Raw genomic sequence first — 16041 nt, forward strand, 5'->3', positions numbered from 1 at the left:
GCAAACTTCTACGAACACTTTAAGAACAAGGATCTTAAGAACCTGTTTAAGAGGTTGTGCACCCAAAATCAACAGAGAAAATTCAATGCATTATGGCAGATGCTTGATCAGTTGACTGCAGAGCTAGCGAAGGTAAGGGCACCAGGAGCAGGCACGAGTCAGGCTGCAGAGGCTAGGGATTCAATTGAGAAGCCATTTTCACACTGGATTCGAGGTGCACCTAAGGAGAAATGGTCATTCCTTTATGATACCAACGGAATACGGTATGGTATTCAGAAAACGAATCATGCAGAGTGTTTCAATATGGTTATGCATTTTTGTCATGCCTTTCCACGTGTGGGAATTGTTGAGTTCATCATGTATGGGTGCATGAAGTATTTCAGAGAGCGTTACACGGCTGCAAGCATAAACATCAGCAACCCCCAAATTCAGTTTTGCAAAAGAGTGACACAATATATGCAAGAGAAGATTGAAAAGGCCAAACTGCACCGCGTCATATCGACAGGTACAATGGAGCATAGATTTGAGGTTATATGCAAGGATAGAAGTGGTCGTGGTATCCGTAGAGATAGGGTGGTACAGGAGAGTTTGATCACAGTTGATGGCAAAGCCTTCTGCTCCTGCATGAAGCCTAAGTTATTGCATTTGCCATGCTCCCATCTCATTGCGGCATGTGCAGAGTCTGCGTTGCAGCCAGGAGTATTTGTTTCACCGTACTTCAGCAAGGAAGCAGCTGCATCCACCTGGGGGCATGAGGTATACGGGATTGGAATTGTGGGGCCTTTCACTCAGGATAATGAGAATAAGATGTTTATTCATGATCCAGCCACTAAGAAAGGCAAAGGCCGCCGTCAGACACGTCGTATTCGGAATGGTATGGACGAGTCGGAAGCAAGCAAGGCACAAAAGCGTTGCAGCCAATGTGGATCATTGAGTCACAACTACAAGAAGTGTCCTCAGAATGCACTTCACGATGCTGCTGACGTCGGTCCTTCCGGAAATCCCAGAGATGGAGCACCTCCTACATTCAGACGAGCATCGGCGAGAATTGCTCGTGGAAGGCATTCGGTGTCATGATCCACAATTGTATTTCATTATTTGTAATATGTAGTAATGAAATATGGCTGGTATGTAATAAAGTATTATTGTATTTATGTGTCCAGTTTGTATGAAATATATATTTACCTATGTGTTCTCATATATTTTTGAATGCAGGTATGGAGATGGACTCCTTGCTAGACCCAGTGATCGACTCAAGCCACAGGTCTTACTTTGCAGCTGTTGAGCACCGAGCCCTAGAGGTGCTACGTCCTCGTCCACCCGGCGAGGCGATCTCTATACACCACGATTGGTGTGACCGGTATGTAGTGAAATATTATTGTTTATCACTTATGTATTCGCCGGTATTCCTTTGTTTCGACATTTTTTGTTTTTTTAGGTTACGTGACGCCGGCCTACTGACTCTGAGCTATCTTGTCGAGGTTGGGCCTATTCAGCTCGATCGATCCCTCCTGACGGCGCTCGTTGACAGATGGAGGCCGGAGACACACACATTCCACCTCCCGTGTGGGGAGATGACTCCTACGCTGCAGGACGTGGCCTACCTCCTCGGCCTCCCTATCGTCGGGGAGGCTGTAGGTCCGCGTGTGGTGGCGGCCTCATGGAAGGATGAGCTGGAGGCCCGTTTTGCCCTGGTTGACCGCGTGGAAGAAGCAGGTCCGATCAACCCGCACCCGCGAGCAGCAGGTCCTTCGAAGACCTGGTTCCTACAGTTTACAGTATGTATTCATTCCATATATAAATTTAATTGTTACAATTCACATGTTCCATTGATAGTTGAAACCATTAATCTTAATTGTTTATGCAGCCTGCCTGTTGGCTGCGGATGCCGACGAGTACAGTGTGACCAGATCGCTGGAGGCGTACCTACTTTGGTTGTTTGGTTACATCATGTTCAACAACACTCATGGCAACTCGGTCGATAGGATTCTCCTTCCGTATGCACGGGAGATTGCGGATGGGGACGAGGACGTACCGCCCTACAGCTGGGGTGAGGCGGTACTTACAGCCACTTACCGTGGACTCTGTGACGGCTGCATGAAGACACATGGGAATGCTATCCTGTCAAGGTGCCCACTACTGCTACAGCTTTGGTCGTACGAGAGGCTAGCCGTTGGTCGGCTCTTTGTCAGCCACGAGCCTTACCACGGGGGCATGTACGGCGACGAGGAGGACGAGAGGCCCACTATGGGAACTATCTGGATCTGGCGTCAGGTACGTTCGCAACAAATCTAATTTTGTTATTCATTGTTACATGATGTATTAGCGCACTTTTAATTTTACTTATTCGGAATGCAGAGGTCCTGGGCACATGCGCGGGTTAGACGCGCATATCCTGAGTTTGTTTCGGAGCTCGACATGCTGACGCCCGAGGACGTTGTCTGGGAGCCTTACAGCCCAGAGGCTGTGGCTACCCGTGCACCAGCAGGCCTGTCTTCGCACTGCTCCGCGAATGCGAGCCTGTGGCTTACTTCCGCTGTCCTGGTTTATGACATCGCGGTTGAGGCATATTGCCCCTGGAGAGTCAGGAGACAGTTTGGACAGCGCCAGGAGTTTCCGGTGCCCACCGCGTTGGAGCGTGTCAGTCGCCAAGACCACAGGTAATTATGAATGAACTTGGCTCATACATTCGTGTCGAATCTAACGATTCTTCGTGGTCCACTTTGTAGGTTGTCAAGGAGTGGCTTGCCGTGTTCTGATGATTGGCTCACCAAGATCCAGCCGTGGGTGGACCAATGGGAACAGGCAGACGAGCTCTTGGTCCATCCAACAGGACCACACACAGACAGCTCCTTTAGGGCTTATCTCACCTGGTACTTACCCCGGACTCGGGCTCGTCTGGTTTTTGTTGACACTCACCCGCAGCCACACCAGGCGAGGCCTCAGGATGGCTATGGCCGGCACCACGTGGAGGCACTAGCTGGCGCGGTGAGTCTCTTGATCATATTTGCCTATATATATAATCATATTCATAAGATAATTCATGTGTTTGTAACTATAACTTTACTGAATTGATGCAGCTTCGCCTTTGCAACATGATGGAGACGGACTGCTCGACTTACTTGACGAGGGTACGTGCCGGATCCTCAATGACCCAATTTGAGCAGACAGAGGCATGGTCGAGGCAGCGTGATCAGTTGCGTCAGGTAGTGCACAACTTCGGAAGCCGTGTGCAGTACGAAGACAGCCACGGGTCGTCTCAGGCCTCGTCGTCGTTCCCGTGTCCGTCGACCATGCACGGGCCGACGTCGCAGTTCTTCCCAAGTGCAGGTAACGTACATATCTCTTTAAAATTACATCAAGTGTTCCTACATATTTACTAATATCACATACAGGATACGATCCAGCTACTGCGTTCGGCCATACTGTAATGTTTAGAGGGACAGCACCAGTTGGCGGACCGTATCCAGGGATGGTACCGGGGCCACAGATACCGGCATACACAGGTTAGTTTATGTTTCGTATTTCGGTTTCTACATGGCATGACAAAATATACGAGCGTACGCTAACATCCACATTTTTTGCGTAGGATTCTACCCCGATGCGGGCGCCGGACCTTCTTCTTCCTCCTTTCGACCAGATAACGAGACCTTCACCTTAGACGACTTCGACAGCTTGAGTCCAGAAGAGCCTGCCGCGCAAGGTGACCCCGATGTCTTGGTGTATTCACAGCTAGGAGGAGCACCACTTGGGATCTCTCAGCAGCAGACACCGCAGCCCCTTGCGCGTCCTGAGCGACAGGTGAGGTCTCCGGATGTTCTGACCTACTCTGAGGGCCATGTCCGTGCCCAGCAGAGGGCTAAGAGGGTCCGACGCCCTAGGGGTGGTTAGATGTATCTGATGTTTATTTGTAATGAGATAGCTGTGGACCGCTTATTTGTATCCGATGTTTATGATTGTGGTAGGTTACTTGTCATTTGTTTCTATAGATATTATTGATGTGAACTTATTATGTTTGTGGGTTCCATAATGCTCGTGAAATAAGGGAAGTTCTTGCGATTTTTTCCCGTGATTTAATGAAGGACAAGTTACGTGCGGTAGGAGTTAGCGGCCGAGATCTTGCCGACGATGATGACGAATACACGCTCGAATAGCTCAAAATAAGTCCCTGGAAAAAAAAGGGCCTGTCGCCCCCCAACGGGCGACAGGACCCTGTCGCCCGAGGGGTGGGCGACAGGCCCCTATCGCCCGTTGGGGGGAGGCGACAGACCCCTCCCCTTTTTTTTTCTCCAGGGACTTCGTTGCAAATTTGAAGAAAAAAAAAATAATTTGGGCCTGTCGCCCTATGGAAAGACGACCGGGGTATATTTTTGAAATATTTCAAAACAGATATATATTTTTGAAATTTTAATTTTTAAAAAATATAAAAAAGAAAAAACCGCTTATGTACCCCGGGCCGCTATGGTGGAGCGAAGAGTCTTGGTCCTTTTTCTTGTTGGGTGTTTTTCATCGTTTTATGTACCCCCGGCCCCCGCATAGGCCTTTCATATTTCTACACAGTTCACTCTACAAACGTTTTAGCTAAGAATTTTAATTTTCTATAACATTTTTAGAAAATAATATTTTCAAAAGCTATATACATAATTTCTCAAAAAATTATGTAATTTATTAAAAAGTGTACAGTTTTTTTTAAATACTGTTTCCTGTTATAAAAGTCGTATAGCTATTTTCTTAAAAATGTATAAAATTTCTCCATAAAATCTGAAAAAGGTAAAGGACTACGTAGAACAAAAAATTATTTTCAGCCAGAACCGATGAAGGATGAACAAATGTTTATGTGGGCAGGAGACGGAGCCAGTAGCAGCAGGTCGCCCGAAAACTCCACGGCGGAGAGTCCAACTCACAAGGCACACGCGGCGCAGCCCAACAACCACCACCGTCAACAGGCCCCTTCCGTTTCCGTCTCCTCCCCATCCTCCCCAACTCCGTCCCGCCGCCCACCTCCCACCTCCCACCGGAACCGCCGCCGCGCCCATCCGCGCCCCGGCTACGCGACCGGAACGAACCGACCCGATCGGACGGGCGGGGGAGGCGGCGGCGCCTCCCGACCTCGCTCCCACCTCGCCTCCCCGACCGGACCGCCGGCCCGTCGGAAGATGCAGGGCGGCGTCTCCGGATTCCGTAAGCCGCCACCGCCCCATAGACCGCCGGAATTTCGCGTCTCTCGCATCTCGCGCTTGTGGAATTTTTCTGATCGAGACGGCGCGGGCGCCGTTGCCTTTTCCTTATGGTTCCAGAGAACGCGCCGGTAACGCGGGCGGTCGTCCTCACCAGCGGCCTCCTCTCCGTCGTCTTCAGTGCGCAGCGCCGCGCCCTCGGCATCTCATACCAGGTAGGCCGAATCTCGCCGTATCTGCTGCGCCCGTGGTTAGGTTTCTCGACTCTGTGCACTCACTGGAACGCGCCTACCCGTTAGCGTTACTTGGCGACGCGCTGATTTGGTTATGCGAGCCTATTGTGTCTAAATTGCCGGAGTTATAGTTGATGTGGTGCCCTGGTGCTTGGGATCAATGCTAGGTTTACTATGTGGTGTTGGGGAAATGATGGGTAGGTGAACTTTCATATTTTGCAGCGAAAATTGACATCTAGGGTTTCTGGTTTTGGGTTTGTTGCTAAAGCAACAGTAATGGCTGGTCATTATCATTGGTATTTAGTTGATGTGCAAGGACAATGTTGGTGGGAGGACAGAAATTATGCTGTTAGGAGTGATTGATATGCAGGATAGGTCGCATGTGAACTATAGCACAAACAATTTGGACGGCTCTTACTCAGGAAACTTGGAGAAGACAAGCTTGTAGCTGAACTCAGTGGCAGACCTAGGTTTTTGATATAGCGTATGCCGTGCCAAAATTTTCACATACAAAACGGTATAATCCATTTTCCAATTCGGTAAAAGACAGTAACAATTCACCAAACATTTCGGGATACAAGTAAGAAATAACATATTGTCTTCAATTCAACAATTAAAAGCAATCCAAAGAAGATTACAATACTACTTGTGCCTGTCCGGCCTACGATGTCTAATGGCCATGAAAGTCTCCATTGTATCATCAGTCAAACCAAATCCTTGATTCCTATAAGCTGTATAATCAATATTTATTCCTGCCAAAGTGCCAATTGCATTGCATCAAATATCTACAGCCTACAACATACAGCTAGGGTTTGCAATTTGCATACCTTGAAAATTTGGAACTCGATCCTTGCTGAGGCCTAGCGGCCGAGGAGGAAAGGGATGGATTGCCGGTTGGGAGCGGCCGATCGGTGCGCTTGTGCAGCAGTGCAGGCCGCAGGTCCAGCCGACAGGCAGCGGTAAGGGACGCCGCGTCGCCGGCTCGCCGGTCGCTGCCGCAAGCCTGCGGGCGAACGGCGGCCGGCGACGGGGATGCGGGGTGGATGCGGCCATGCGCGAGGCGACGGCGGCGGGGTGGCCTGGGGGCGTCGGGGCGAACAGAGGACTGGTGAGGGGATTTTGGCCGGCCGATGGACTGAGCAATAGGCTAGGTAAAAGATTGGAAACTTTTTTACATGGACCTGGCCCATTTCTTAGGGTATGCCAAGGCCCATATGGACCACCCTGTAGGTCCGCCCCTGGCTGAGCTGGGGAGTAAGCTTGGAAAGGAGAGGAGTTGTGGATTTCTTAGGCCACCCATACTCCAAACATGGTTGGTTAAAGATTTACACGTTGATTTACAGAAATTAGCACCGCTTCCATTATTATCAACAGAAAGTCAAAGCCAAGGGATCACTTGATCTCCGCTATTGCGTATCTTAGGCCTGTTAAAAGTTAGATGTAAATGCACTGATTGCACCACTTAAAGCTTGTGGACCTGATTTATCAGTTAACTACAATTACCATGGTCAATCACTCAATCTATGTATGCCTGTTGCATGATTGGTCTTCTAAAAAAATTCAGCATAATTAATTTTCACAATCTACTGAAGATGTGAGAATACTATGTATGTGAGAAGATATGAGAATACTATGTATGTGAGAAGATGTGACAAAATTACATGAGAGATGACCCCTCACTTCGATATATTGCAACATATGTTTGCACTGCGGTTTTAGCGATAGACTTGTGATTACAGAATATGTTGGCATGCAGGTGTCACTATATCAATGTGTCAGAAGGGTGGGGGGTGGGGATCCCTCGGTTATATTTGAGTTCCATCTGCTATTCTACTTTAATGCAACATGTTGCCTGCATCTTTTTGGTTACTTGTCTAATTACTGCCTTACTGGATGTACCTTGGATCTTTGTATAAGAAGTTTGATCCTTCTGAAATGAAGTCTGATCAGTTGTTTCTATCATTTCTTTCAGGAAATTATAACGAATTTCCGTTTATGGAAGATATTCCCATCTGTATTTGCTTTCCAGTCAACACCAGAGTTAATGTTTGGACTGTACCTTCTCTATTACTTCCGTGTGTTTGAGAGGCAGATTGGATCTAACAAATACTCGGTTGGTACTTTACCTTTCGTAATTATCTCTAGTCTAGGTCAAAATTTCAAATAAACAACACCAATAATATGGTATAAGGAGGAGTAAGTTGTAACAGTAGTCCCATTAACTGGCATGACCTACACTTCTTATGATGAACATGAGAACTTAGCTTCCTGGCCTTTCGACTTTGAAACTGGTATGATGCTGTGTAAGTTCTCAAGCGCACATGGCTACCTAAGTCTAACACATGCAATGTAGTTTTATTGCCAAATCAGTTTCAGTTTGCAAAAGGTTCTGAAATAAGACTACTTATGAACTTGATAATGAGAGAACAATGATTTAATTGTCTGTTCATTTTCCACCTATTCTGCAGGTTTTTTGCTTGTTCACTATCACAGTGTCATCACTTCTTGAGATCCTATCATTGGTCATCCTGAAAGGTACATTATTGAAGCAATGAGACAAACTTCTAAATAATGTCCGGTATCATTCGAAATCATATATCTTCGTGCAGTTGACAGTTACATGATCTGCTTACTTCATATATAGCTCCCATTCACTCTTAAAAAGGAGCTTCCATTCTCCTTTTCTGCACAATATTGTTATAATTAGGATTAGACAATCATGACAAGATTGACATATTTTATTACAGAAGGAAATATTATAGTATATGTCAACTTTTGATAAGATAGCAGCAGATATGTTACTATGTTAGTAATACAATGCATCATCTGGTGCAATTGCAATCTAGTGTAATATTTTGGAAAACTCATTCCATGCTTTTTTCATGTTTTAGTAAATCTGATATTAGGCTTTGGCTCCGATGTGCTGCGCTGCAGTATGACCTGTATTCAAGTTAGCTATGGAATCTTTAAGAATTCCAAAGAAGTATTTCGGTTCATATTCTGAAAATGAATTCAGTTAAAATATCCAAAGAGGCAAAAATAGTGTAATTGCATTCTATAGATACGAAATCTATTCATCTATTCCAGTAGAGTCAGGAATTTTTTTCCTTGATTCTGTAGGATAGAACACATGATTGAATGTTCTTCTCCATTTTAGAGTTCCTAACTTAATAATTATGTTATATAAGCTGCTTTCTGATATTTGTCACATTGTTTCCTTGTTGTTTTAAAATTTTAGTCTGATACTAGGTGTATACCCGTGCATTGCTATGGGTAAAATAAATTTATTTTATAAGCACTGATCTTCATCATACAGAATGTCTCTAACTGTAACAACATGGAGCAATAGAGGCATTCCTAATTGCTTTCTTGTTGATGTGCACCAATAACAATCAGAATGCTGGATACAAGCTATGATTTTTATTGTGCACCATTCGGATGCTTCCCTGTAACAGGATAAATAGTGTTGCCCTACGCCAAGAAAATCTTTTGTTTGGTAGATAGGACAATTGACCATGGATCAAACATAGGAGTTAACCGAATTCTACCATAATGCACCACAAATGGGAGGGCAGCTATTTTTTGTTGAAGATGTGAGCCAATTGAGGGCCCGTTCGTCTCCTTAGGAATCCACCCAAGAATCGTTCCACGTAATCAAAAGTTATATCAATTACGCAAGCAATCTGGCTAGGAATTGTGCCATGCAATGGTTCCCTAGGATCCAAACGGGCCCTGAACAATCTCACGCAGAACAGATCATACAGTTTTACAAAACGCAGCTGCTGAACACTGCTACAAGACATGGAGGACAGCAGGAGGCTTCTAATTTGTAAGGACAGAAGTATAGAACAAATAGCATCAATAATGACAAGATATAACCAGCCAACTATGTGGTCGGAGAGAACATTGACCTGTCTCTTATGCTTAACAAGCACCTCTATCAATATTTTCTGGTTGTGCACTGATAACTAAATTACAGATCTGCTTAAATAGCTAGTTATCTGTGAGCAAATTAGCAGCTCATACTCTAGTTATCTTCATCAGACACGAGTGAACCCTCTTAAGGTTGTCCAGCTCCTGTGTGGCGGCTTTCATCCTCTCACCCTCTGCATGCATCGACTCCAGCTCCGCCAGCCGCCTCCTTGACGCAAGCACCCGCGCCTCCACCTCGAACACAGCCTGCCGCCTAGCCTCTACGATCCGCACCTTGTGCCTCTCGAACCTGAAACAAAGAGCATCAGTCGAGCACACCTGCACGAACGAGATGGAATGAAGTGAATATAGTACTTGACTACCTTGTCAGAAATCTTCTGAAGCCTTATGTGGATATTGAATTCGCTCCCATACACAAGTGAAGCATCATTTTTTTTTTGAGAAAAAGTGAAGCATCAATCTTCATTATATGAAATGTAGCAACTCAGGCATATAAATTACCTCCATAAGCATCAATCTTCAAGTATATATATATATATATATATATTCTCTCAGTGCTAGCATCGGAAAAGTATAAATCAAATCTGGCACGTTGTGTAACCCTTGTTCACTGCAAGTCTGCAATAAGGTAAATGAAGACTTCATTGCCAAATAGAGTATCAGAAAACCTAGTCTAGTATATAGGGAATAAATTTGCCATTTTATCATGCTCGTATAAATGTCAACATGTTAAGATTATATTATACGAACAGACATTACATAAATTCGAACACAGTTTGAATTATTTATTATATGGAAGCACTGGTTTCTTATAGTAACTTAATTCACTGGTTTCTTATAGTAAGTAAATTCACTTGAGAACTTTTCAAGTTCAGAGATTATGTGAAAATAAACAGAATCAACATTGCAATTTTGGAGAATACCACAAGTACCTCGACTAATCCAAACTTACATAGTGTGGTCCAGCAGTTTGAAAGTGTTTAGCAATGTGATAAATGCTGAACTCAACTAATATTTCCAGTGTTATGTTAGTCTCCACAGCTTGATATTTCAGGGTGATTCGTCATTTAAATGGAGCAACGCTAGTACCTTGGCCTGCTAAATGGAGAAGGGACGGAATGCCTTGGCAGCCTGATCATCCATCGGCCCAAATTGCGAAGAAGACAAACACAAAAATTTTCTGGACAAGATATACCTGAAGATGAGATTACAATGTTCTCTAAACACCAGACCAAGATTATCCCGTTCCAGCATGTCTAGTAGATTAATTAAAAGAAAACAATATTACCTCACTGAATGCATCAGAAATCACTTTCATCCACAACGCATAAATCTGAGTACAAGGCGTGAGCCGGCCATACTTTGAATTCTTCTGGGCATTATATTGCAACGTTCACATGACAATGAAATGGCTCAGATCAGATAAAAGGCAAAGTGACGTTTGCTCAACCTCCACCAGTCACAGGTCAAGAAATCCACTGAAGAATATGATGTTAAAACAAAACTTTACAAAGCAAAGAAAAATTCTGTAAGAGGAAAAATATCAGTAGGCAAAGTGAGTAGCGTGAAGCTGAGCAGTACTTGCAAGAACACATTCAATCAAGAATAGCAGCACCCAGGGAAGGTAATGCATACGTAAAAAATGTTTAATCTCGTGGCATGTTGCAATCAGTGTCAATGCACATTATGGCTAACAGGTATATTCAAAAGGAGGACCATACTGTATATGAAAATAAGAGAAGTGATGTAAGAAAAACAACATACTTTGTTGAGCATGCCACTGAAAAGAGTGTCAGAGGGATTTAACAACCAGACAACTTTTTTCCACAAACATTAGTTGTTTTAACAAACCCATCTTAACAAAAAATATCATACAAAGGAAACTCCCTTGACTTGATGCGGTTCAGACAATTCAATATTAAAAGTGTCCATCATATGCATGTTGTGATCAGAGTAAGCCCACAAATATTTACTGAGAGATGTATCTCAATGCATTAATTCAGACAAGATGGAGGTACTCGAAGAATGCCTTGTATCACCAAGCAAAGGGTACCCTTTATGGATTATCTTTAGACTGTGTAGACAAATATTTTTAGAAGGCAACGAAATTCAGGCATGAGATGGGTCCCAAAAGCTACACTACTTTATGGCAACTGAAGAAGGATTCCTGACTAATTTCAGCAGCATGAATTGAAGATAAACTTTAGTTGGGTTACTTTTGGGAATTACTTTTTTTCATTGCAACTTGGAATTTTTTGTTCCCGTGTTTCACTTTTTAAATTGAAATCTGCCTTCCTATTAAAACAGTAAAACACTGAGAGGTTGCTTCATAGGTTAGCAAGTGTCTTAAGCATTGCCACATACTAATATGTTGAAGCCCTATCAGTATGCATGCTTGACACAGTAAATAAATTGGAGGCCATAACAGGTTGATGCTCTATCATTATCCTATTAAAGTGATGGGCCTTCCATCTAAATCATCCAAAGCAAAAACAGTAAACAAACAATATACGACACTTTTAAGATTGACTTGATCATCTCTTAACCATCAACTAAAATTGTATGAAGTATAATTCCTCAACAAACCAAGTGTAATCACCAAACCATCAGCTAAAATTATCTAAATGAAATTCCATGACAGACCAATAGTTGGAGGGAGAGCTCATTGACCTTTGAGGTAATGGGTGGAGGCTGTGAGGGCGAGGGATGCCAAAAAATTGAAAAATCAGAACCAGGTATCATGTCATATTCTGCATCTCTATGAAATTTCTAGTTTATCAAGCAAAGTTGCGCACCACTGGATCCGACTGAAATTGAAGCAGCCTGACGAAGGATTGTGGCCGCTCCGTGGAGAAGACAAATTGTTTCAGGGTTAGCCAAGATCAGGGGGACTGTTTAAGAGTTGAAGAACTCTTTCAAAAATCACGCTGCACATAAATACTAAAATATTTCAAAACTGCTGCACATAAATACTAAAATCTTTCAAAAGGTAGGGCTGCTTGAATATGAAACGGACAGAAACATCTAGGCTTCGGAATTTGCGAGCATGCAAGAAAGTAACCATGGAAAAAAAAGGATACTCTGAATACTCACTGAGCTTCGCGACCAGCCTCTGCTCGCTGAAGGGGCCGGCTCCCATGCCGCCGGCGCCACCTGCACCTTTTCCGCTGTCTACCACCCTGGGCTGAACGGGAACTCAACGGCCACGAGTCCTGCAAGATGCAGCGCGTGAGAGAGGGAGGGCTCGGAGGAGGCAGCGGCTCGGAGGAGGCGGCGGCTCGGAGGAGGCGGCGATGGCAGCGCGGTTGTGCAGCAGCCCGAGCGGGGTCCGCTCGGATCGACGACAGCAGGGAAGGCGCGAGCCCAAGCGGATCGGCGGCGGGTGCGAACCCACGGCCAACGGATGGGGTGGCGTGACGGAGAGGTGGAGGCCCGATGGAGAGCAGGCAGGGCCCGAGGGGAGCCAGCGGCCGAGCGCCAGGGCGGGGGAGGGTGTCGGGCGGGGATCTGTCGTAGGCACGGGGAGAGGGAGTGCGGTGGCGCGGCGGAGAGGTGGCCGCTCGCTTCCAGTGAGGCTAGAGGGCGGCGCAAGGGGGAAGGCAGAGCGGCGGCATGGGCGAGCGAGACGGGAAGGCGGACACGAGCTGGAACCGCTCGCGAGACGTGGTGCGGCGAGGAGGCGCTGAGGAGGAACCGTCGGGGAGAGTGGGGGGAGGGGGGCCGACGAAAGAATGAAGGAGAGCGGGCGGACGAACGAACGAACAAAAGGGGGATGACGAACCAAAAAATGTGACGCTTAGGGTCTTTTTAGTAGTAGAGATTGATAAGTGGCAATGTTATACAGTCATCCGACTAATCGCGATTACTCGTCCTAGTCGGTACTGAGGCAACTAGGTAAAACCCTGATTAGTTGGACTTATCGCCCGATTAATCACGACTAATTGTCCGATCAGGACCTACTGGTGCCATGGCGACTAGGTTCGATTAGACGATCGTATAACATTGATTAGTGGCATAAGTATCAATGTATCATGGCTTATTTTCTTTCCATGTTTCAAAATTCATTTTATATGTCAATGGATAGCATAATCATGTGCTTGTGCACTGTTGCTTCTTTCTCTTCCATCTTTGAATTGTTTTGTCTTTATTTTTCTTGCAGATACAAACTACATCAGCACACTTGCATCTGGACCTTATGGTCTTATATTTGCCTCATTTGTTCCATTCTTTCTTGACATTCCGATCACATCACGATACCGTATCTTTGGCCTAAATTTCAGCGACAAATCATTCATTTACCTAGCTGGTCTTCAGGTCAGTCTCTTGTCATAAACGGTAACTGAATTTCTATGATTTTGCATTTCCTTTCCATTGAGCGGTAAAATCTTTTCTATTTCACCTGGCAGCTTCTTTTATCTTCCTGGAAGCGCTCCCTTATTCCTGGTATATTTGGTCTGGTTGCTGGTTCTCTCTATCGTCTAAATGTGTTTGGCATCCGGAAAATGAAGGTACTAGAGATCTGTTTCCATTTTGTGCTTCAGTATTGCTTGTACTACATTGTTACTTAATGTGACAGATTGCTGTTAACATATTGTTTGCCTGCTGATATTGTTCTCTGATTCACTGTCCTGGGACATATTGTGCCTAGAATAATTTATCATCTCATACTTACTAATTACTGTATATGGAATCGAACCAAACTAAGAACTAGCTTGCTTGTTACATGCTCTTCCATGGGTCCTATCAAGTAAATACCATATAACCCCGCATAAAAGAGAGGGAAAGAAAAAAAAATTATGCTCAGCTAGTGAGTGAGTCAGGTGTCCACAAAAATTGCATTTCATTAATTTCATTTCTTAAGAATTTACCTCTTTATTTGTTATCCCTAATCTCAAGTCTTCTATTTTGTAACGATTGCCATTCAAGATTGACCCCAGCCTCAAGGTGGAATGACTGCATATTCTTAGAAATGCACTACATATCTTCCAGGATGAATAATCTATTTCCAGTAAATCAGAGTGAAAACAGCTTTGTTGCTTGAACTTAAAGTAATTTAGATAAATGGATGAATGGTAGATTGTTTATCCATTACCTCTCTAACTACAGTAGGTTCACCTATGGAGACTGCAGCGCAGTATGTTTGAGTGTAGCACTGTTCTTTTGAACTGATGAGGGTTAAGCTATGGGGTATATGTATATTTATTTTATCATTAGACTATTATCTTCTAAGCTCGAAATTTCTTACTACTGTCTTCTGCTATGGGCTGTGTGTTCTTGCTAGTTGCTATTTCTGTTGTGGATACATATAATTTTCTTTCCTGTTTGGTCTTATGAAGTTCCTGCCTCTTGTACAGATCCCACAGGTTATCTCATCATTTTTTGCAAGATACTTTGCCCCTTCACCAGGAAGTACACCTCGTCCTTCCAGGACTGTCGTTGGAAACACACCGTCACAAACAGGCCGTGCTGTTCAGGTTAGCTTCTGAAAAACTAAATAGTTAAATTCATGCGCACATTGACCCTTGGATCTAGAATCCAGATATAATTTAACATTCTAGAATTTTGTGGTTACCTGTTTTTATGAAATGCATTTAAGCTGTTTATCCAAGAATTATCATTGATAAATTGATTATTCCTCCATCTATATGATCATCCATTACTTATAAATGCCTAGTTATAACTGCAAATTTGCCTTTATGATTCATTGGCCTGGGATTACACTATTTGCAACTCATTTATTGGGTTTCTAGGTCTCATATTGATTGTACTGTGACATTCTTGTGCAATTATTCTTATTCTGGTACTCATTGATCTTGCATTATGACTTATGAGGTACAATGTTCCCTAAATGCTAAACAGTTGGCACCCATCGTTTAGCCAATTATCAACAACTGTGTATTTGTTTAGGGCTAAACGGCTGATTAGTAGAACAATGATGGGGTTGTTGTTTAGTTGATCAGTCCGTTGTGCATTGCTTACCTTTTCTTTCCTCTCCCAAGCAGAATCAGTCATCAACTGGATTTGCACCTATGGTGGAACCTCCAGAGTCCTCTGTTGCTATGCTGGTCTCAATGGGCTTTGATGGCAATGACGCTAGACAGGCACTCATGAGAGCTAGAAATGACATCAATGTGGCAACGAACATCCTACTAGAAGCACAGTCTCGTTGAACTGACCTACTGCAACTTCGGTGGCCAACCATTGGGTGGAACTGGTTATGTTCCAAGATGAGCAGACAATTTGACACGTTGGACTCAGATTCTACCATGAATTTGGAGTTGTTTGATTTCTCCCTCGAGGTTTACAATCTAGGAAATCAGCACAGAAAACATTTGCATCAGTTAGCTTGATCGTGTCAATACTTAGATTGCTCCAACCGTACAGGCAGAATGTACTATTCCAATTTCAGTTTGTAAGATAGATGATGTATACATTCCTAGTGTAAAATTCATCAGAGGTTTACAGCTTTCAAACCGATTGTGGATCGTGCTGAGTCCCTTCATGTTGCCACTCATGATTTCCAAAGGATATGATGGAATGCCATTGGACCCTAATAAAACTTGAACATGTGAATTTAGTCCGGAAAGTATTATCAACATAAACCAAATCATGAAGTCTTCACCTTGGGAAAGGAGAACCACGATTCCACGAACCGTAACCTCAGTTGCAAGGTTACTAGAGAACGAGAGGCCAGTTAA

General features: G+C 44.2%; 1 protein-coding gene and 1 long non-coding RNA gene across 3 annotated transcripts; one reads left to right on the forward strand and one right to left on the reverse strand.

The window, feature by feature from the left end:
• The first annotated feature begins 4903 nt into the window (after positions 1-4903).
• LOC120673947 (rhomboid-like protein 20) lies at positions 4904-15839 on the forward strand. Of its 2 annotated transcripts, none has more exons than XM_039954992.1 (8): positions 4904-5181; positions 5298-5392; positions 7383-7523; positions 7879-7945; positions 13503-13657; positions 13750-13851; positions 14698-14817; positions 15343-15839. In XM_039954992.1, the coding sequence occupies exons 1-8, from the start codon at positions 5157-5159 to the stop codon at positions 15511-15513; spliced, it is 876 nt and encodes a 291-aa protein (XP_039810926.1). In that variant the 5' UTR covers positions 4904-5156; the 3' UTR covers positions 15514-15839. The 2 variants fall into 2 exon arrangements, with proteins under 2 accessions (XP_039810926.1, XP_039810927.1); XM_039954993.1 differs by having other exon boundaries at positions 4916-5181; positions 15346-15836.
• LOC120673948 lies at positions 9056-12485 on the reverse strand. The gene is made up of 3 exons (XR_005674924.1): positions 10433-12485; positions 9706-9961; positions 9056-9632 (listed from the first exon to the last, which is right to left on the reverse strand). It is a non-coding gene; the product is annotated as an uncharacterized LOC120673948 (long non-coding RNA).
• Positions 15840-16041: the final 202 nt, after the last annotated feature.

Source organism: Panicum virgatum, chromosome 5N, assembly GCF_016808335.1.
Source record: "Panicum virgatum strain AP13 chromosome 5N, P.virgatum_v5, whole genome shotgun sequence".
In the NCBI taxonomy this organism is placed as follows: Eukaryota; Viridiplantae; Streptophyta; class Magnoliopsida; order Poales; family Poaceae; genus Panicum; species Panicum virgatum.